Here is a 23375-nt window from a genome sequence, read left to right on the forward strand (position 1 = left end):
CACTCCTGACACCTAAAGGAGAAAAGCTAACAAATAATGAGCTCCTCAGTGATCCATTATTTTCAGGTCAAGGATCGGGAGACGACCTTGCTGTTATTCCTTCTGTGGTGCCATTGGCTGTCAAAGAAATCATGAGTACTTCAAGTCCTCAAACTTCTCATCCTGCAAATATGGGACCCAAAGTTTCAACTGACAAGACACAAGACTTTGAAAGAGGAAGCACCGAGTCAGGTGCTGAAGTTAATGAAGAAGTTACAAGTGCTGTAACTGAGCTGCTGTCAGAAACAGAAGACCAGTTCCCCAGCTCAGTGATCACCAGTTCCCCAGCTTTAGCAGAAGAGAGTTCCAAGAACTTCAGCTCTAAAGAGGTTAAAGAGACGACGCATTATTTTGTTGCGACTGAAGAACCTAACAATAAGGAAACTAACTATAGGAGAGGAGAAAATGAAACAGATAGGACAACAGCTACTTCTAAAGCTGTTTCTCAGGAGGAAACTTCACATTTGCTGATTAAAGATGGCGTAACTCCTGTTGCTGTAATACTGAGTGGAACTCCTAATCTTGAAACAGAAGAATCGTTTGTAACATCAACAACAAAAATGCCAGACAGAGTATTACCTGAAAGCTCTGGAGAAGGATCTGGCTGGGTTGGTGTTTTAGATTCATCTTCTCCTGATATGTTTACTCATTTGTCAATACCCCCTGTGTCAAAAGTAGAACTAAATGCTTCATCTAGTGTTTCTGGGGAAGTTTATTCTGAAGTTATGACAACAGAGGCACCGATAGATGGATCAAAGACTGTGATCACAGGAATAGCATCCCTTTTTACAGAAGAAAAAGAGATTGTGACAAATCCATCTGCTGTTCATCCAAGGACAGCTACATCAGAAGAATTAACAAGTGATACTGGGATATATGAGAAAATTATTCCCATGATTGATGATAAAAGAAGTGTTTTATTGAATGTTTCTGTTTATGGTGATATTACACTAATTGAAGAACGACTTCAAATCCCATCAGAAGAAACAACTATTATAGACATGGATCACTCAAAATCAATGCCTGAAGATATAATAAGTGTGCAGACAATGCCAAATCCTGTCATACAATCAACATACGGTGGTGATGGTAGCATGACAGCTGAAGGGGAGAAATATGATTCAACACCTAAATTTTCCATAACCAAAGAGAAAGCACTTGGATCTGGTGACAGCCTTTCTCTGACTACTTCCAGTCAGCCAAGTAGTGAATCAGTAGCAGCTGGGCACAGACCAAAATCAGATGACAAGGATTTGGGTTCAGGAAATGCCATGAACTTTGCAACAGAAACTCTCATCACTACCAAACTCTCTGAACTGGGCATTTTCCTTCCTACAGCACCATCACTGGCAAGCCCTCATGTGCCTCATGAGTCTAAACATGTAACAAGCACAACAGAAGACACCTATGAGCTGAATACTTCAGCAAACAACCGAGTAATAGCAGATCAAAGTGAAACAATCTCTGTCTCTGGCTTTTCTGGAATGGGCCAAGAAGACTTGGGTGATAAGCAGCCTGTGGTTCCTTCTCTTACACCAGTTTTAATTACTGAGACAGAAAAGGCTTTGACAACTGACATGCTTGATTCAAGTATTGTCACCACACAGAGTACATCCCAACTGACAACTGTATCATCTAACAGGAATGAAGAAAAGTACCCAACAGTATACACAAGCACAAAATTGGCATCAGCAGAGTATGAAGAAACAGATTCAGTGAGCTTTTATTCTGTACCTCAAACTCCTAAATCCTCAGTAACTGTTCAGCTAGTTAATGGAGTATCTGTGTATCCTGAGGTAATCATTCCAAGTACATCATCATCAAAGGATTCAGATCAGTCCTATCATTCATCGGAAGGAACCTTCAAAGAGGTTAGTTCTGATATTGCAGCAACATATAAACCACCTACTACAGACCTTCTCGACAGAACAGAGTCTTCTCTGCTGGAGTTTTCTCCCAAGCCTGTTTCAGAAAGCACAACTACTGAAAGTACTCCTCACTTTAATAGGCTTGTAACAGATAGGACAGAGGAGACAGAAACCTCTGTAACTGATTTTGCTGTTGAGGAAGAAGCTACCATTTCTGGAGATTCTCCATCAATACATGTCTTGCCCACTGCTTTTCTGAATTTTGGAGAAAGAGTGAGCACAGATGTTCCAAAAGTTAGCACAATAAAATTTGAAGCTTCCTCAGGAAGAGTGAACAACCCCCGTCAAGAAGATGACAGGAGTACTGAGAGAGAAATCCCATGGCTTTTTTCCACACCTGTTTCAGATTCACCCAATAGTATTGAAAGTGAAGTATTTAAACCTTACCAGGAAGCAGTTACAATGCTAGCTTCATCTTCACAACCTTTGGATAGAAGCACAGAAACCCAATCAGCTTTGCTTGGTAGAGAGGAGATCACAACAATTTCTTCTAACATTGCAACAAACAGCACTGCCCCTGGAAACAGTCCGTATCAAAATGAGCAGTCAACGATAAGCTCTGAGGAGCCAAGTGCTATTGAACATGTAACTTCATCATTTGCCCTTCCGGAAGTCACTAATGGATCAGATTTCCTGATTGGCACCAGTGTGGGTTCAGTTGAAGGCACAGCAGTGCAAATTCCAGGTAACTTCCAAATATGATCGCTGTCGTATGTGTTTGTTGTGATACTTGTAAATGTGTGTCTTAACTCTGATAAGAGGTATGACAATCAGAGCGCCATGTGAAACAGCAACAGGACTCGTGAGCCTCAAGCTTTGAAATCAGCATGATTGTACTCCCTACAAAGTGAAGGAGAATGGGGGTACCAAAACTCAAGCTCAGTGACTTTTCCTGAGTGTTTGCATCATGGAGCTCTGGATCAGACTTGAGGTGACCAGCCAGTTCTAAAAGACAGGAAGGTAATATTGATTGTGGTAGAGAATTCAGCTGTAATTATTTAATTTTCCAATTTCCAACAGATAATTTTGTCTGATAGCTTTTCTGTGTTGGCATGATGATAGTACTTATACAATTGGATTATAGGTAGAGTTATTTTATAACATCCTGCAGTTGACTTAGAGAGCAGATCTAGTGCACATTTTAGGATCAGAATTTTCTATAAAAATTACCTTCTCTTAACCTACAAGATAACTTTCCAGACAAGAGAAAATCGAGACTTCACGTTTTCAGCCTGTCTGTAGATTTAACTGGTTGATACAGTGTCTGTCTCTTAAATTATAGATCTTTTTGTTAGATGTCATTTGCCACAGTATTTTGTTTTACGTAATGGTTATTAGGCACCATTTCACCAAATACATAGATGATGCAGGTAGAGTCAGTATGAGTAGCATTGCTTCAAATCTTATTTTGTCTAGATATAGCTGAGGAAAGAACTGAATTGGCTTAATTTTATAGGGTTTTCTATTATTTCTCCTCAAATAGTCCAGGTAGCTGTTGATTTGAAAATGTTTACTGGGAAAATATCCAGTCCATAGGAAGACAAACAGACAGTAAACGCACAATAAACATCATTAGGTGCTTAACATAGCCCTACATTTGGGACTTTCAGTGAAGCAGTCCTAAAACAAGCACTCTATTTTATGGATATGATCAGATTCTTTTCAGAACCTCCAATGCTAGATCCTGCTCGCTTAATTACAGTCCCAAAATTATGTAGATGGGATTTTCTTCTGGAGGCTTTCAACTGAACCTTCTGCTTTTCAGTGACTAGATAGGGAACTTGGTACTTTAAGAAGGCTTCTTTGAGTGTCTAACTTGCAAGGATAAAATAGATGTTACTTATCTTTTATTTCATAATCCATAGTCAGATCGTTTTGGAAAAATGTAACCAAAAATCTAAACTTTCTCATGCCTCTGAATTAGCTTAGGTTACAGAACTCTCTTACCCATTTTGTAAGTTTTCAAAGCCAGGGCTTTCTTCTTGTATCCCAGAAGGACTGTCTTCATGATTTTCCTCTAACTCTGAGAAGCTAATACTTAGAAATGGCTATCTAGTGCGTACTTGTTTGTGTGAGTGATTGCTCCTAGACATTAAATCAAATGAAAATACCTAGGTATCTAAACTCAGTTGAAATAAACATCACTCGAAGACATAAAGCTCTGCAAGGAAAAGCTATTTAAATGCTAAGTCCCGTAACAACTGAGGATTTCACAGCAGGTAAGCTTTTATCTTAATGTTTAGTTCCGTTACGAATGTATTCAGTACCTTTATTTGTATTCTTGAAATGTGTTTTTAAGAAAGGCGGGTGGGAAATATGCATGTGTGAAAACATCCTTTCAGAGAAATAAGACTTTGTGGGCATTGATTGATGAAATATAATGAAGTGAAACAACAGCAGCCAGCCAGTATGTTCTGTGTACCCAATCATTCTACATTAACTAACCCTGTTCAAAAAAAAAAAGCATTTTCCATTCATTTTGCATATGTGTAACTGTTTTCAGCTATAATTAATTGTCATGTCATGCAAACTAAATCCTCAATAGAATATCATGACTGCCAAATATAGTACAAATTGCTATGAAAAAATGTAATTCTGAAAATTATTTATACTGGTTCAGAGTAAATGCCATGTTGTTAAAGTTGAAAATAATGATGCCTGAAAATAAGCTTTACTATTTTACAAAACTATCTTATTCTCTCAGTAGTCTACTATGTTAATAGAGTTTCTGTAACTACAGTAAAGCCTGCAACATCAATGCAGAAATGAAAGATTTCTTCTTCCAAAAAATCAAAAAGACACAAGTTCCTTGAAATTACAGAGTCAATTTTCTTTTTCTACTTGTTTAACAGGCCAAGATCCATGCAAAAGCAATCCCTGCCTTAACGGTGGTACCTGCTATCCGCGTGGTTCATTTTACATCTGTACATGTTTGCCAGGTTTCAATGGCGAGCAGTGTGAATTAGGTAAGCTGATGCCATCTAGATACTGATTAAGTTGAGTGTAAAGTTTCCATACATGAGATCTGCAGAATTGGTGTGTTTTGTTGGAGAATCCATAGACATACATAGAACACATAGACATTTGAAAAATTCTACAGTGGGACCTTACTTAAGAAGAGAACAATAAAATGAAAGAGGTCCACCTACCCTTTTTCTCTCTCGCTATAAAGTGCACAGATGTGTATGCACAGAAATGTAAGAGAATTGTAAATGAACTACATGACCTAGAATTCATAACATTAAATTCATAAATACATCAAATAAACCCAAACAAACATTAATATTTGGGATAGTTCTTAAGAGCTTTGTGTAATTATTTGAAAGAGTGGTAAAATAAACTAATCCAAACTGTGACTGGGAAGCTGAGCACTGAATGCCAGCTTGGTATTTTTTCAAGGAAATTGTAAATATTATGATAATCATATATGTCTTTGGTATAAATTAGTATTTTGGTAACTCTTCTAGCTGAGGACTCCTTCAAGCTGCCTGTGACATCTGTGTTCACCTGCTATGACTGTGGGTTTCAAGAGACTCACCAGTACAGTTCAGAATAACCAGGTTTTCCTTCCAACCAGCAAGCCAAAGTATGATAAAAGCGGTAGTTTGGCTATTTGTTGTAAAGCTGGTTTAGGCTTTTGAAAAGTTGTAAGTTTCATTCCCTGATAAATACCATGGATTTACCTGTTACATGGTTGCCTGCCAAATTTGAAAGAAAAAAACCTCATGCAACGTTGCTAAAATGAGTTCAACTCATCATAGGTAGCTTGGGAGAAAACAACCAACCTCACCCAAAGGTTGATATCAGTGCAGCATAATTGTCAGGATTACTATAGTTTTATTTGTGTTCTGCAAGACAGTATGTGATTAAAAAAAATAATTAGCCAGTGTTTTTCTCTGCTTTCCTAGCTCATGTTGATGAGTTTGCTAGTTCCCTAGTGGGTTGTTGCTGGTAGATATCAAGTTTTAGATGTTGCATCCTAAAGCTTCTTCTTCTTTGTCAAGGAATATGGCATCCCCTGGTGGCAAACCAGAGGTCAGAGATAATAATTTTCTCTTTTTTTTCAGATTATAAAAGAATAATCTGGCCACTTCTTGTCCCCTAGAACTCTTAGTGGTTTATTAATGAATTGGAGTGGGACAGTCCATGGCCGTATGGAAATCTAATCTGTGGTGCTTAAAAAAGTAAACGTCAGCATTTTTAGCCCTGGATTCAGGGATATTCTGGATACAAGGCATAAAACATTGATTTGAGATTCAGGGATATTCTGTATATAAGGCATAAAATATTGACTTGAGAGCTTTCCAAATGATTGGAACAAACAAGACCTAGCATAAAATTTGAACAGAATTAGTTTTTTTAAATAAAAATATTTTTAAAAATACCTTTCACATGATGCAGCAATTATTCCTAGGATCGCACAACTGTTTGTTGGTTTGTAGATATGTTTAACTTCTCTCTTAAATTTTAATAGTCAGTCGCTACCAGCAGTTCACTTTGGACTAAGATGTTTGCAAAATCTGCATTGACATTTAAGCTGTGATTGTTTCAGAGGAACAGCACTCATTAGAAAACACCATATGACCTCTATAAAGAGACATACTAGCTTATAACCTGTGCAATTACATGCACAACGTAATTATATTAAATGAACTAGTGCTCCAATTTAAAAGGTGAGGACAAGGTATTTTAGCAGCCAGAGGAGTCAGGGAGAGACATATTATTTGTTTATTCTAGAGCCATGGGCTCAGCAGTAAACCTGTGCATGACTATGAATGTTACTATCTGACTGGTCATTTAGTGAGATTTTCTTTATGATCCTTTGTCCTTATCTTGGTAAGATTAGACAAGGAAGAAATGAGAAATGCAAACCAATAAGATGCCAGGGCATGCTGCTTTGCAGACTGAAATTAGCAGTCTGTTTGATGGTATATGATAAGGACATTTTCATTTGAGATTTGTGAAGATATTTGAGGTCTCCAGTACTCGATGATAATTTTTTGTGCCATGGTCACACACTCAAGTAAAATTTTCCACCAGTATGGGAAAATACTATACACTGCACAGTATCACTTCTTTCTCAGCTACACAATGAGGAATTGAAGGTCTGGATTTTAGAAGTTAACTCAGAAGTCAGAGTGCAGGATATAAAATTGTGGTTCAGTAATGTCACATTTCCTGTGGAAACTGCTTCTTGGCTTGTGGAGGAAGAGAAAGGAAGATTGTGCCTAGTGAAATCAGTTATCATGCAAATAAACCAGTCACTTGGATCTTTTGCAATACTTCATTCTTCTGGATTGAACTGGTCCCAGTAATAAGTATGACTAAGGCTGAAGAACATTTCCCTTCTAAGAGGTGGGTGGATTATAAAAACACTTTTATCTTTATGTTGTAGATATCGATGAATGCCAGTCTAACCCATGCCGGAATGGAGCCACATGTATAGATGGCCTCAATACCTTTACTTGCTTGTGTCTGCCAAGCTATATAGGTGCTCTCTGTGAACAAGGTAAGGTGTATTCTTTAGTCTATGGTGATTGAGGTAATCTGTTTCCGTTTCAACACCCTTCTGGAGTAACTAGGCAAAGCCTCCTAAAAATGAGAGGATGGAAGAAACTGTCAAAATCTGTGGGAGGTCATCAGTGATGAGGAGACATTATAATTTTTGAGTATGTTAGACTCCCATGATTTGTGACTCAGGACTTTTTGTTTAAGGTTACATCTGCACCGTCTTTTGCAGATGGATGAGAGCAAACTCTATCCACATGCTAACCTGACTGGAAGTCACATTACTGCTGTACCAAATATAAACTGATATATTGGGCAGTTTCTGTGCCAAAATAACAACAGCTGTACAGTTTTTAGGTGGCTCCAGGGCAAGCACAGTCTGCTCATATTGGCTTGCAAACTACTGGGAAGACACATAACAAGGTTCTCTCATTACTGTAGTGATGCTTATGGGATAATGAATGGGAGCAGAGTTACTCTCCGACCAAGCTTCTGTCTTAAAAAATTATATACAGTGTGAAAGACATATCAGAAACCATCACTTCCAACAAGCATCACTGGAAAGTAGGAGTAGTCTACTGAATATGCCAGATTATATATCCATCCACTGGGAACCATAACCTTGACAACTTCATCCCAGAATTTTCAAATTGATTTTTTCTGTGATTATTTTAGGAAAAGTAGGTGCAGGATCACAATTACAAGGAAGTTGTAAAAGGCTTTCTAAACTGGACAACTGAAATCAGATTAAAGATCCAAGTCTCTGTAATTGTTAGAACATTGCCTGCAAGAAATCCCACTGTCTTTACAAGAAATATTTACAGTGCAAGATGCTTAGTCAATATATCCATGTAGGAGGAGGAATAGGGTAGCAAAATCTGTTCTGTCAGTAAAATTAATGAAGGCATTTCCATGGCAAAAAGAAATAGTGTTTTAAAGTGTACTTTCTAAAGCTTATGAAAATACTTTTCTCTTTTTCTTCAGCTGAATGGTTTTGGTCACAGATGAATGAACTAGACCTTTGGATTGGTTTAATTAATATTGTGTGTTTTCATGTTTGTTTCTCATCTTCAGTGAAAGGCAGTTTGCAAACTCTTCCAGCTCAACCCATAGAGAATTGTTTGTTAGAGCTGAAAACTCTCAAAGCTGACCAGCTCCAGCACTTTTCACTGTTTAACTCTTTCAGTAATCTGGCTAACCTTGTAATTTGAAAGGACTTTCTGAATCTGTTCTCCAAAATTATAAATTGACAGTGTTTTCACAATTCCCTTCCTCCTCCCCTTCATTCCAGCAAATCCATAGTAGCGAGTGGCTCTGAGTACCATGGTAGCTTTAAACTGCTTTTTATGACCAACCTGAGAGTGCATTTTAGGTGGTTAATGGGAACATTTCCTAGTTTGTCAATCAGAACCAGAGCCCTGCTCACTCAGCTTTGGAATTTAAATTTCCTCCACTTAAAGTCCTGCAGTGGTTTGGGACTTGGGAAAAGGATTTAGTGCCAAATTTCCACTCCACTAGACAAAATAAAACTGTGTTGGTGATTCAGACACGGTTGTCTGGCAAGCAGGCTTTATTTCAAGGCACCAGTCCTGACCTCACTAGATTTAAAGACCAGCCAGAAAGACAGAATGTGTACCTCGGTGCCACAGGAAAGGTGGAGTTGAGCACACTGAGATTATATTTCATTACTCTTTTTTTTTTTTTTCTCCAATATATACTAATCATTTTAGAAAGCTTTGAAAAAAGTCAAGCTGAAGGGCTTTCTTAGGCACAGTGCTGAACATTCAAAATGCCATGGAAGGGAATGGAAGCAGAGAGCGTGCATTGCCTCTGGAAACGAAGCTCAAAGTAGGAGACAACTCCACCGCATCCTGGTCCCACGAAACTGGTGTAGAAAAAAATGTAGAGCTCAGAATTTCACCCAAATGCCCCCATGAGACTTTTCTAGACTAAGGGATCTTCAGCTGATGTATTACGCCTGTGTCAGCATTAGGAGGGGATGTCACCAGAGGACACTGCAGCTGCACATCAGGGAGCTCCGGCAGGTGGTAGAAGTTAGAGGAGCCTTCAGGGTGATCTAACCTTGGGTGAGGGAAATCAATCCTGAAACTCAGTGAGCTGTAATTGGCTCCCTGACAGCCGTTTTTCTTGCCAGGTGGAAACAGTTCAGCAGACAATCTGAGCCCAGGAACTTCTTCCTGAAGAGAGCTAAAGTTGTCTGATGTTAGAAATAGAGCAGCTGAGGGTGTTTCATTTTTAAACTAGGTTGGTAGCTCAGTAAGCCAGCATCACTTCTGGTTCAGACTAGATTAAAAGTGAGTGGAGTACCTCTGTTAGATAATATCCTCTTTTGCCCACCACATGTATCTTTTCAAAGTACAGTTGCATATTCTGCATGTTACTTGGTGACATCTGAACATCACTTCTTAAAATGCAGAAATATCCCAAAAACACTTTTTCAAAGGGTGACTGCAGGCTACAGTAGATCTTGATGCAAGTCTTATTCTGGGGGAACCATCAGTCTTTCCATTGTTATCCCCTTGTGAAAAGCCCTTATGAGAGCTCTTGGTGTCCAGACAAATGAGCCCAGAGCTCAGATCCTCCCAATTTTGCTGCCTGAAACGTTGCTTTGCAAGCTCCATGTTTGGGAAAAGAGGAGAGGAGGATTGTTTGATACCCTGTTTCACACCAGGCTAGTGGAATCAACTGTAGAGAATAGTCCCCAGGGACCAATGGGGTCTATGAAAGTCTGCTGCTGTTGCTGCATTATCTGGCCATCTGCGTTTGTGGTGAGGAGTACCTTCCTTCATGAATAGTTACATGCGAAACAACAAAATAGTAGAGACTTGCAATTTGAACCATAATTTCAAGAGTAAGTGTTCTTTATGAGAACTGGATGAGCGCCTGTTTAGATTTTCCTTTTCCTTCTTTGGCTGGCTAGAGTTTCCTTTTCTTTTTCTCTTTTTGCTATTCTAACTGGTGTCTACCTGCTTTCAAGGAATGGTGTTTGTGCTTTAAACTCAAGATTTGGCTTTCTCTGCTGTGGGATCTCTGCAGGCGCACCTAGGCTGGCCTGTTTACCAAATGCAGCTGCATGCGTGGACCTGTCTGCCAAAATGGCACATATGTGTTTGTTATGGGATGTGCCTCCTTGGGATAATACAACCAGCTGTTCCCTTCCAGGTTCTGAAAACAAAACAACTGTTTTTTTTAATCATCATATCAGGAACAATATTTTTTTATAACCTAAGTTCATTGTTCAAATGTCTGTGATTACAACTGGTCTCATTTGATTCACTTTGTTCCCAGGGCTTGGTAGCTTGGGATGGAAGTATTTGAGAAGGGCTCATGGCAAAGATACTTTCTGAAAACAGATGGTCTCTAACTGATGTCTTTCAGCTGAGAAGGGATTATTTTGAATATTTACCAGAGAAACGGTTTCTCCTCAATATGTGTGGGCTAATGGGCCTCAGGCATTTGTTCATTAGCTGAAAGCAGACAGTCAAAGATAAAATTCACAGCTGAGCAAGACTCTTATTATGTTCTAGTACCTGTGTTTCAGTCTTTATTTTCTTTAAGCCTCTTATGGAATTTCTTTAAAGACAAGGGACCTATTGTCAGCAGCTTATTGCAGCTGTTGAAAAAGCAGTACCTATCTATGTATTAAACATACAGAGAACTTTTTTTTTTAAGGCAGTGTTTAGAGATGTTGTTATACATATACAATTGCAGTTACAAAGAACAGAAGCTGTGTAAGTAACTCTGTGCACACATCACTGAAAAAGCCTGTAAATTGTCATAAATCTTAAGACTAGTCAGACAACTTTTAAAACACCATAAATATGGCAAGCAGTGTTTCAGTCTTTCCATCATGTTCTGGAATAAGGTTACAGAAAACTGTGATTACCTCCCTGGATAAGTATACAATGAACATGGAGTATTGTATTCAGTAAGTGCTTGCACCTACTCTACTCACAGCTGATTGGGTCAGAAAATTTACACCCACGTGCAGTTAAACGTCTGGTTCAGTAAAGACATTAAAAATTTACACCCATATGGAGCCCTTACCTTTGTGTCACCCTTTCAGCTTTGTTAATGTAGTAAGATACACACACTCAGGACAGAGCACTGCAGGGATGAAACAGTCCCCACATTTTTGCTTGCCTGGTTTGCCTCTAGCCTCCTGACTCTCCCTTTCCCCATTCCTTTTTCCCCTCTTCTCATCAACCTCTCCTCTCTCTCTCAAAAAGCCCCCCAAAACCAAAAAGCAAATCCTCTCTTCCCCTTCTAAATATCCAACGTATTTTATAGCCATCAGCCGTGTCTTCTTCTGTCTTTGTAAATTTGGGCTACAAACAGGTGCAGAAGAAGTTACTCAACTTTTACCTTTTGGAAAACAACATGCCATTTTGGATAGGAGGGAGGAGTTGTGTGTGCACTGCAGTGCATGCATTTCAACTAAGAGTACCTATGTCACCATTTGGCATCCTCTATCCTAAGAAGAGAAATTTTGTTATTTATGATTCATGCTCAGGGCATTATATCTCATTCTTTGAACCCAGTCTTCTACGTTTTGTGTTTTCAAGCATCTTTGCCTCCCCCATGTGCCTTTCAGCAGATCTTCTCTCAAATTGTGCACTTCTTCCCTAGCAGAGGCCAGGGAAGACTTGATTAAAATAGCCTGGAAATGCTCTCTGGCCACAATTTTCTCAGCATGCAATGCTGCTTGTTATTATCTGACTTCTTTCCTGTGGGAAAAGGGAGTCCCTGAACAAGATGAATAATAAAATCTTAAGTGCCTTCACAAAGGACATAACACTGTTAGTCAGCATCGTGTGGTTAAACAAATGTTCTAGAAAGCCAAAGGCAGACTAAACTTTAAAATGGCCTAGATGCCAGAGATTAAAGCTATATCTGCAGCCTGCACCTCATACAAAATACAAAGACGGAAAAGATAAAAAACTAACAAGTCAGTAGTATAGATTACATTCCTTTTTCATAGCTGGGATAACTCACGGCACAAGCAGTTTTCTACAGCTTAACTTGTTGAAAATAGAAGAGAGATAATCAGTGTAAGCTCTATTATGCCTTTGTATTTGATACATTTATGTCTGTACTGATGACTTTTAGAAAATCATTTTGATACCAGACTCCTAAGACAATAATTGCTGCATTATTAGTGTTGCCAGGAATTGTCAGAGAAATTCTGGTAAATCTCCGAAGTGATATGTTTGCACTTTTAAATCCATTTATGTACATCTATAGTCTAGTTTTTATCTTGGGAGATTTAAAATCTTTAAAAAAAAATAGGCACTTTGGTGCTTCAGGATGTGTATGGCCTCTTCCTGCTATAAATTAAGATCCAGCCTTGTGTTGTGAAAAAATTATTCCACAATTGTCTTTCAGGTGGTAGCTGCTCAAAACCTAAGAAATATCATAATTATAGAATTTGCAGTCATATGTCATTGGAATATTCTGTAATATTTAGCTTTTTCTGTACTAACGCAAAAAGAGCCCCTTCGGCCAAAGCATGTTACCGACTATCGACTATATTGACTTACCAAAAATAAGAAATCCAATTTCATCCCCAGAACATATCTATATCTCTGGAAAGGCCAGACAGTTGCTTTCAGGCACAGTTTTGTTTGGGGATTGATAAAACTTGGTAGGTAGTGGCAAATTCCTGTTTGGTGGGTGGGGTGGGGAAGGCCAAACTTTGTGCTTTTGTTCTTCAACATCCTGCAACTGAGGCCCTTCAGGGTGAGCCATCATGTACTTAGATAGCTGGAACCAGCTGTAGTCGGAACAAGCTGTAATCTTGTGCTGAAGTGTCCTTTATGATGCCATTTCATCTGCCATAACTCAAAACAGTCTGAGTTTTCCCTATTGTTTATGCCATTCCTCCCTAAAACTCTCTCTTCTCAGTGGCAAGTTCTTATCATCATCAAGCACAGCTCAGACACATTCAGGCATCATATTTGTTATGCCCATCTTATTAATGCTGATTTTTGTCTGTGATTCACTCCTACAGTGTTGATGCAGAAGCAAACTTGGAACAGGAACTTTGTGGTTTCTTGCCATCTATTCTGTTTACAGCTGCCTAACCTTGACAAAATAATTAACGTCAAATCCACGGATTGTTCCTGTTCCAAGGCTCGTGTTTATTTCTCTTTAGATGAAAGGATATACTGGCTGATGTGAACTTCTGTCTATTATGGATTCTTATCAGTACCATCCCTCATACAAGCACAGACAGTGTGCATTTCTTTCATTACTTTGTATTTCAGCTTTACAGCCTTCCTTAGAAACTGATGCCTAAAGTTTATTAAGTTAGACTTTGTCAAGGAAGATGGGCTTTGGAGGAGGATTTGGAGGGGTAAGTTCAGAAAGATAATACTGCAGCTTTGCATCTGTGGACCAAACAATCACAAGCACTTTCCTTCATATTATTTTCAATTATCAGTTTCTTCCAAACCAAGGTAATTCAGTACAGTCACTCAAAGACCTATTTGCCCCTGCAAGTAAACATTCCCATCCCCATATACAGACTCAGAAAACTCAGATGAAATATAGACTTACAACAGTCCAACATCCAGGCATTTCATTCATCCAAAGTTATGGACTCAAGATGTCCTCCTGAGGTTGTCCAGATACAGCACAATTCGATCACTGGAAGTTCACAAAGTTGCCAGTTGCAATTAAACTCCTTTCATAAGTAATATTCTTGTGGCTTGTACTGAAACTGGGTAGACAGAACTACCTGAAAATGTAATGAAGTCTCAAGGATGAGTGTTGATTGTTTGCATTTGTACTGCTTAACGGGTCGATATCTTCTTGAACATTTGCCCTGCAGAAAATCCATCCACTTACATGAAACATGCCTGTGTTTCACACCCATTGACGGAGATGTGATTTATTTGTTTGTCACAGACACAGAGACTTGTGATTACGGCTGGCACAAGTTCCAAGGACAGTGCTACAAATACTTTGCTCATCGGCGTACATGGGACACGGCTGAAAGGGAATGCCGTCTTCAGGGAGCACACTTGACAAGCATCTTGTCTCATGAGGAGCAGATCTTTGTGAACCGTATGTACTGTTAGGATTCCTCTAAACAGGAGAGGGCACTGAGGGTTCAGAGCTAGTGAAATATCCTCCTGATCACTCAGCTTTTATATCTCCATCTTAAAATATACTTTTAGAATGTTTAAAAGGCACACTTTGTGTTCTTCATGTTTGCTTTTGCAGTCAATGCAAGTTCCCTATCACTATTAAGTTGTTATTTGTTACATAGAAAATACTTTGTTTTTGAGGAAGAGAACAGGAACTATTGTTTTGGCATTGGAAATTGATGAAACACTTTTTTCTGGAGACTTTAGATTTCTTGTGCCCCTGACATCAATGACCACGCCACCGTATATTGTATTAGGTAGGCATGAAGAAATATCTCCTGTATGTTGTGTTCCACAATCTAGACAACACTGGTCACAGCCTAACCAAAACTTGAAAAATGTAGGTTAAAATACGTGCTTTTATTATTTTATTCTCTTTTTCTTTTCTTTCCTCCCCCATCATACACGCTCAGGTAGAAAACTAATCTGTTTTCTTTGGGAGACGCCATCAAGAGGGAAGAGACAGGATTGTTTTAAACTGTTAGATGAGAATCTGCATTTTTATAGGCATCCCAAATTAAAATTGAAAAGCTGAAAACCAGCCTATAAATAGTTGTTTGCATAATGAGTAGAAGAATCTTAAGAACAGGATGTCTGATTCATTCTGTGCAAATTCTTTTTATTTTCTTTGGTGAAATCTTGTCCATTTATGGGAAGGTTAATGAAAATATCCTTCTGTTTCCTTAGGTATTGGGCATGACTACCAATGGATTGGCCTCAATGACAAGATGTTTGAGCGTGATTTCCGCTGGACTGATGGTAGCCCGCTGGTAAGATGCCTTTGAAATGCAATCACTCATTCATTTCTTTTTGTGGTGGCTTATCAAATTCCCACCAGCAATGAGGGAAGCTGAATGAAAAAATGCAGTCACTAAATATTCACCCAAGCAAACAGCCAGCAAACTCTTGTTTCGGGATAACTATTTTGCGGTATAGTTCTAAAATCTTATTCTTAGTTCTTACTATAGCATCTGCGGGAGCTCTCAAACCTTCCAAACCAAAAAACTCAAAAAGTCTGAGACTGTAATTTAAGGGTCTCTGCTGGAGCTCGTTTGTGCTCTTCTGGCCTTATACAAGGACACATATGACAATTCTCTCCCTTCTGTACATGGAAGAGAATGTGTTTTTCAGACAAGGATATGGCATTCAAGCTCTTGCATTTGCTGGGTCTGTGAGAGTGGACAAAGGGGTCTCTCAACTATTGTAGGAGATTGTTCTAGTCTGTATGGCAGCTCTACAGCTAGGATGGAGAAGCAGCCATCCTTAGGTGGTTCAGGAGGCCTGTAACCAATAATCTGTCCATAAAACTTTAAGATGCTATTGATACCTCTTATTGCCTTAAAACAAGAAGGAAAATCAGCAGAAGGAGAGGGAGAACAGTCTCTACCCACCTTTAACTAACCTAAATCAAAGATCTGATGGATACAGGAAATGATTGAGCTCTTTCCAACAGTCTCTTTTGTAGAAGGGACAAGTGATTTATTGCTGTTTAACACCCATTGAAGAACATTACATTAAAAAAAACCCAAACTGGTTATGCTTATTATTTTCCTTTCCCGTTGTGAATTCTTCTTAAAGCAGAAAGCATCTGGACAGACATATGCACATGCTCACACATGCACGCAATGATCATTGCTGCATACCATGTGGCTACAACTTATGTAGAAAGACACCTGGGGCAAAACAGGCTTCATTTATTACCATTTCATGTAGATAACCAGAGGTTTAAAGTCCTCTAAAATGACTTGTAAATAAGCCATTTCTTGGGGAAACTACCATGTGTGGCAGGTGACAGCACAGGCGGGAAGAAAAAGATGATGAAACTTTTTGTTGCCTGATTGATTGCTCAGTGCATCTGTGGCGGTACCAATGCACCCATTTGTGCTTGGAGCCACAAAGTCTTGCAGGATGTAAGCAGAAGAGTTTCATTTCATCATTTTCTCTTACCTATCCTCATGTATTTTTGGGAGCACAAAATGGGCCATGGCCTTGAACTCTACTCATTCTGGATGAGTTCATTCTCTGTCTCCTGATGTGGCTTCTTACACCTCACTGACAGTAACAGGCACCCTCTGAAGGTGGTTTGGGTTTGGCTGGAGCTCAGTGGTGGTTCAGGCTGTCTGCAGTGGTTGGTCAAGGAGCCTACACTTCACTAAGGGATCTAAAGTTAGGTGAGAGAAATTTGGGCATAAAGGTAGTGCCTGAAGGGGCAGCCCATTTTACAAGATCTTGTAAAACAAGATACATTCTTATATATTCTAAAGACAAATTTGCTATGTCACTGAATGATGAATTCAAGGAAATTAAAATTAGGACTGAGATTTTATTTTTTAATTCAGGCTACTGGGAAAATGTGGTATTACTTTTTAACTTTAATTTTCAATTTTAAGAAATGAAGATATTCTAAGGACAGAATAAGACCATCTGTCCAACAGATTTCTCTTTTGATTGATCTTTTTTCCACTTTATTTTTCTTTTCTTTTTAACAACTTCCCTCTGTCTCTTCCTTCGGAAACAATTTAGGTGTCTCTTGAAATCATTTATGTTCATTGCTTCAATAGCTTTCCTTCATAAATTATTCCATATGGTTTCTGGATACCATGGTTCTGAGCAGCTTCCTCATTTGCTCCTTTTCCCTTTAAAATAGTTTTTAACTTATTTTTCATACTTTCTAACCACTCTTCTGGTAACAGTGATTTATTGCTTCTCTAGTAATTAATAGGAACAATAACATAATTAAATTTATGCATCGGATGTATTTCCCTGATGATGCCTTAAAATTCCAATGAATTTGAATACTGTGTAGGTCAAAAAATTACATCATGTATGAATTTGCAGGTGAACAGTAGTCATGATAGTGTTAAATCCATTAATATAATTGTGATCATAAAAATCAGCATTATTACATCAACACTCACATTCTAACTTGAATTTCTGAGATTCGAAGTAGCTCTTGCATGTAGCCAAAATCTAAATAACCTTCTTGCGTTTTACATATCAGGGTGCATCTGTAATTCAGCTGTTTCTAACTTTGTTGCCCAGCTCCATGCTTTCTCCAAGATAATATTATCTATCTACAATTCTATTCAACACTTCTGGCATAGAGGAAAATATGTCAAGTCTGCTGAGGATTCCCCTGATATAAGAGTTTTCTTGGAGATACTATCAGAAAAGTCACTCCAGCTCTTAGACAGACTATGCGTCTACAAGTGATGTACATTAATCTTTATCTTGATACTTGTTTGAATCTTCTGCCAATAACAGCTTGGTGTAATCTGAAAATCATGCTTACATGATTTTATTAGGTTTTGGATTTAAAAAAGAAAAAGTTCTGATGCTTGGTAGACTTAAAAGAAAAAGCAAGTGAACAATAACAGCAAGACATGTTGTGGATGGAATGGTTGGCCCAGTGCTGCAGTTGACCCAGTACTGCCCAGATGAACTAGCTGTGATACATTTTAGTGATTTCTCTTTCACATGAGTTTTCTTTCTGAACCAAAAAACCCCCTAGAACCGGGAATTGTTGAACCACAGGCTCTATCATTGGAGATTATGGAACAAGGTTGGGATTACTTTGGTACTCATTTTCCATGGACATAAGGAAACCCACAACTAAAATATTCAGTATGTTGAAAGGAATTCTTTTGCCAGGTGTTGGCATGTATTTTATTAGTAATTTCTGGAAAAGGGATCAAATACCTTTTTTTTGCTTTGCACCTAAAAGGTATTTCAACCAATGAGTTCAATGGAAGGAAATCAGTCATTTTTTGACATTTTCAGCTCATGCCAAGTTGTGTTTTTCCAGATTTTTTAAACTGAAGCTAAGTGCCAGTGACCATTAAATATGATGGTTGGACAAAGCACGTACATGAGTTCCTTAGTGAAAACCAACAAACGTACTTCCAAGTGCATTGCACACTGTTTCTAACTACAGTGAGCTACTGAATGCATATGCCCACCTTAGCTATTTTTTGTGAACTTCATAGTCATATACAGCACTGACATATAAAGCTTGTGCTCTCTCACTTCCCTTGGCTCTCAAAATACAGGGAGGCCTTTTTTTGAGCACGGTTCTTGTCAATTCATGTGAGATGAGGTTGACAAACTCACCTTTGTCATTGGCCTAGTAATGTGAGAAAGCTTAAATTCTCAGATGAGGTTGCGGAAATTTCCCTTACCTCATGAATCAGTGGGTGATAGTTTTGCCCATCAAATAAGCAAGGGCCATTCAGTTTTCTGTGCAGTGACCAGATAAGATCAGTTCATGCCCTTTCAGTGGGATGGGAGGTTTGTTTGTTTTTTAAGGCATGTGGGACAATGTGACCAAGATTTTTAAAAAGTGAGCATATAGAATTAAGGTTCTTACTGGCAAACCTACACTGAACCTAGAGTAGCCTTGACAGGCTCACAGCCCTACTGAAAACAGGGGCAATTATTTAGGTGCCTAGTAGTGGACTAACTATAGGCAGCCATGTTTGATATCTTGGCATTCTTTTTTTTAACCCCTAAAGAAAATACTGGCTGTTAGCAATTAATCAAAACCAGCAGCAGTCAAAAAAGCCCCTCTATTCCTGTGCATGTTTTTCATGTATCAACTGGAATTTATGTTTAACTTGCAAAAATAATGCCAGTAAGCAAGTCTTGGAATAAATGAAGAGTGATCTTGTAAATACATGCTCTGATTCTCAGGGTTCCTCAAGGAAAATGTTGGTGTCTTGAATAATGAAGCAAGTACAATCAGATTCAGTGAGGAAGCAAGGAATAGTATTTAAAACTTTTTGGTCCACATGATATTTGTCCATACCTGTATTGAGTTTTCCTGTTTTCCATAACAAGAACTTTTAAGACAAGGAAAACTATCCTAACAAAATAAAAATGGGTACACTCCTAAATCATAGTATTGTCGGCTCTGCTCCTGCAAACAGAACTTGAGGAGGCTTTTTGATCTACCTCACTGAAGTGTTTGATGCATAGTTATCTCTGTGCTTTTAGGGGATTTTGGCAGGTTTATTTCTTAATTGTAAAGTGGTTTTTAATTGAAAGCTGCTCAACAGTTTCCTGCCTTTCAGGCAAAATGGCATGATCTTATGCAATGGATTGGGTTGGGTTGTGTAGATAAAGCCTCAACATCTCCTGGTAAAAGACCCCTTTTCAGCATACTGTACCCACTCATCCCAAACACAGACTGGGCTTGAAAAATGCAAAATAACATGAATAAAGTAGTAGGATCATACCTCTCATGCCCTAAAGTTTAATTGTCAGTCCAGGTGCTACTTTTCCATAAACAAATTACTTTCCAGGTAACTGATATTTCATTATGCTGGATTTTATTGGCCAGGCCAATTTGCTTATATTTGTCTTTTTTACAATTTCTTTAAAAAACAAAATTGGGAGCTTCTGGGCTAAGGTCAGAGCACATCTTCAAAGCAGCTCCTTGGCTAAGCTTAGGCTACCTTGTCCAATATGCAGAAGAAAATAAGCTATAATTATACTAAACTGTTGAATCCATTGCTGGCCACCCATATGAATCTAATTTGTTCTGATTTGCTGTACTGTATCCGTATGGCAGGAAGCAATCTTTTCCCATCTACAATGTGTTCCTGCTCTCTTTTTTTTTTCTTTTCTTTTTTCTGTTTTAGGAAGAAATAATTTTTCAGTGTTTCCACTGGTTGGGAGAGGTGGATTTGTGTTCTGGAGCTGATGGGCCACATGAAAAACACTTTGGCAACTGCAACCGTTCCCTTTTTATATCAAGGGAAAAGAGTTGATTGCAGCTGTGTTAGTACAACATAAAAAGTGAATGCTTTTTCAGAAAATCTAGATCCTCACTTGTGGTGCAAGTTCAGTGACAGTTGGAGGTTAGGGGCCACTGCGACAAGCATGGGCTTGGAATACCATCAACATCCGAGATCCCATGGATTCCCAGGAAGGGAATTTGTAAGCTGCAAACTTTGGTATATCTGCCTAATACCTAACCTCAGGTAATTTGTCTCAAAGGTGAAGGTAGTGAGAGCAGGTACTGAAGTATGTTCAGAGAACTCACAGCACCCAAACATTTTTAGAGCTTCATTATTCATTAATTCCTGAAAATCAAGCCAATTTCTGCTCAAGACATTTCAGGTGTGATTACATTGACAGATGCAAGAGGCAGAAGAAAATAATATAGCATTTTAAAGAGCATGTTTTGTTAGCTCTGCTTTTCTTCTATTGCAGTGTCGTTATAGGGCTGTTCTGTTGGCATTTGGTGTGGGAAAACATTGGTTTTCCTCTGATTTACATTCTACACAGGAATGAAAATAGCTATATGTAAGACTTTGTTTAAATTTAAAAAATTACAGAATCAAAATTATTCTTGCACTTTTCTGTAGACTTTTCTCCAAGCATTTCTGTGATAGTGAACAACTCTTTAAGGATGAATCATGGACAATCTTCATCCCACAATTATCATAAAAAGCTTTAAGCAATAAAAACAAATACATTTGGGAAAATCACAGTGATACAGGATCTTCCTAAAGAAGAAAGCAAGTACTAAATACTCTCACAACTATGTGAAAACAGGAATTTGCCCATGTCTACTTGGATCTTTGTGTACTTTAAATTTCATGAAACACAAACTACAAAATAACAAAACTTACATTATCAGTGGAGACATTTAATAATTGGCTTGATCAAAGGAAGAGTGAACACAATGTGACATTGGAAAATATCCTAGGGAAATTGAATTTAAATAATTCACTTAGTTCTGTGAATAGTAACTTTTACAGCTGTAAAGCACACCCATCCAAATAGAAAAAATCTGGTGTTGCTTTTGGCAGCTTCTCCATTGTATTTGGATTGCTGGCATTTCACTGCTAAGGACCCTTATGAGCAGGCACAGCGGTAAAGGAGTCCTCTGGAGCTATTCATGTTATGGATTAAGCGCATATAGCTACTTGGGGTTGTGCCTTGGGCCTCCGTCTCACAAGGGGAGTTATTCATATCCTTTGGAAAATGCTGTTGATAATTAGTGCTTTGTAGGGTGGTGATCTCACTCCCATTACATAAGATTAGTGCTGTAATAAGGAGCTGGCTAGTGTCTGTGGCCAGATTGTCTGTCACTGGGAGAATGCTGCCAGCTAGGAAAGTAATGGGGCATACTGCCACTTTTAAAACTGTCCAGAGACTCTACGTTAGTTTTTCTTCCCTTCAGCATAGAGGCGTTTATGCTTTGTGTTTTGCAATGCTGGACCTCAGGTTGTCAGTGTTAGGTAGCTACATTAAAAAAAGCCCCTGCAACAGAAGTTTAATTCTGGCAAAAACAAAGCCCTCTCTTTTCCTTCCTTTATTGGTCAGGGAATCAGAATGCTTAAACTTGAGCAAATCTGTAACTGCACCCCTGTCAGAAAGAGTAACTTTATTGAACACAAAAACCTTCAAAAGGCATGCAGTATTGTAGGGAAGGAGCCTGCCTCTGAGGGTTAAATAAAGCAAACAAACTAAAAAGTACTGTAGTCAGCTGCAGACAAAAAGCTCATTGTGGCCATGTCCCCCAGGATCCTTGGAGAAGGAGATTTTAAATCTACCAAATGTTTTGGTTTTGTGCTGCAGTCAGTCATTACAGCCTCTTTTTAAGATGCTCATTTGACCTGCATTTAAATGGAGGAGAATTATATAATGTTATTAATGACAGGTATATTTTTAGTTCAGTATGTCGTAGGCAGTAAGGAGGGCCTCTTGGACAAAGTGTTTTTTTGTCTCATTTTTACCAGGGGGGTCAGCAGTTACTTCAGAGCCTCGTTATGGTTGGCTCTGGGCTAAAACTCTTGGACAGCTTCAAACCCACAGTAATTGTTGACATAAATGACAAAGTGCAGGATTTTCCTTTTTTCAGTGGCTCTCCTGGTAGTTGCACACAAAAAGAATAAGTCACACCCCATGCAATTTGCAACATGTTGATAATATATAATTAAGTTAGTGTGACTCCCAAAGAACATGTATTATACCAATCAACATTTAACACCCTACCATACTTTTCTTCCACAGTAAAACACCTGCCCATTAGCAAGAGAATTTCACCAGCTCTTTGCCACTCATTTTTCAGTCTCTGTACTAAGGTGACTTCTGAAAGCCCAGCACACAGAGCATACCCACAAAATTGAACTATACAGTGTGTGAACCGTGATGAAAGTTATTACTCTAAAAAGAGTTGGTACAGAGCAGATAAAAATCAATGGAGTTGTGTCCACTGGCTTCAATTAGCTTTTAAAGAGTTAATAAAAGAGATACCTTTTCTGAATTACTATTGTTTTGGAACTACTCGAAGTTAGTATCTGGACTCAGTAGTGAGTAGACATTGCCATCTAGTGGGAGCCTCTTGCCATACTTAGTGGTTTCTGCTTCTCATGGAAAAGTTGTCATACTGTGGTGGTGTTTTAAAAAAATGTCAAAGAGCTAGTCATCTGCTCCACCACACGACCAACTCCCCCCAAAAGATAGGACTGATAGTGCTTTTATGTTTCAGCTTTATCAGCTAGCCTTTTTTACTTGTTTCATTTGTATTCCTTAGATTTCTTTCCCAAATTATTTATTTTTGCATAGATCTTACTTCCTATTCAATCTGCAGCCAGTGCTTGTGGATATTCATGGATATACATGAGTGTATGTTATTCAGAGTCCTTTTTTTGCAAGCTGTTGCATAGGAAATCAAAGAGTTTTTCAAAACATCTCACTGCTGTGTTACCAAAAAACC

The 23375-nt window shown here is 38.5% G+C and overlaps 1 protein-coding gene across 1 annotated transcript in view; it reads left to right on the forward strand.

Moving 5' to 3' along the window:
* The window catches only part of VCAN (versican), a 111506-nt gene that overhangs the window by 78254 nt on the left and 9877 nt on the right, over window positions 1–23375 (forward strand). The window contains exons 7-10 of the mRNA XM_009331777.1: window positions 4820–4933; window positions 7363–7476; window positions 14406–14564; window positions 15335–15417. Of these exons, the coding sequence (XP_009330052.1) occupies window positions 4820–4933; window positions 7363–7476; window positions 14406–14564; window positions 15335–15417 (470 nt within the window). The remainder of the gene's footprint in view (window positions 1–4819; window positions 4934–7362; window positions 7477–14405; window positions 14565–15334; window positions 15418–23375) is intronic.

The sequence above is a fragment of the Pygoscelis adeliae genome, unplaced genomic scaffold, assembly GCF_000699105.1.
Source record: "Pygoscelis adeliae isolate BGI_AS28 unplaced genomic scaffold, ASM69910v1 Scaffold19, whole genome shotgun sequence".
Classification (NCBI taxonomy): Eukaryota; Metazoa; Chordata; class Aves; order Sphenisciformes; family Spheniscidae; genus Pygoscelis; species Pygoscelis adeliae.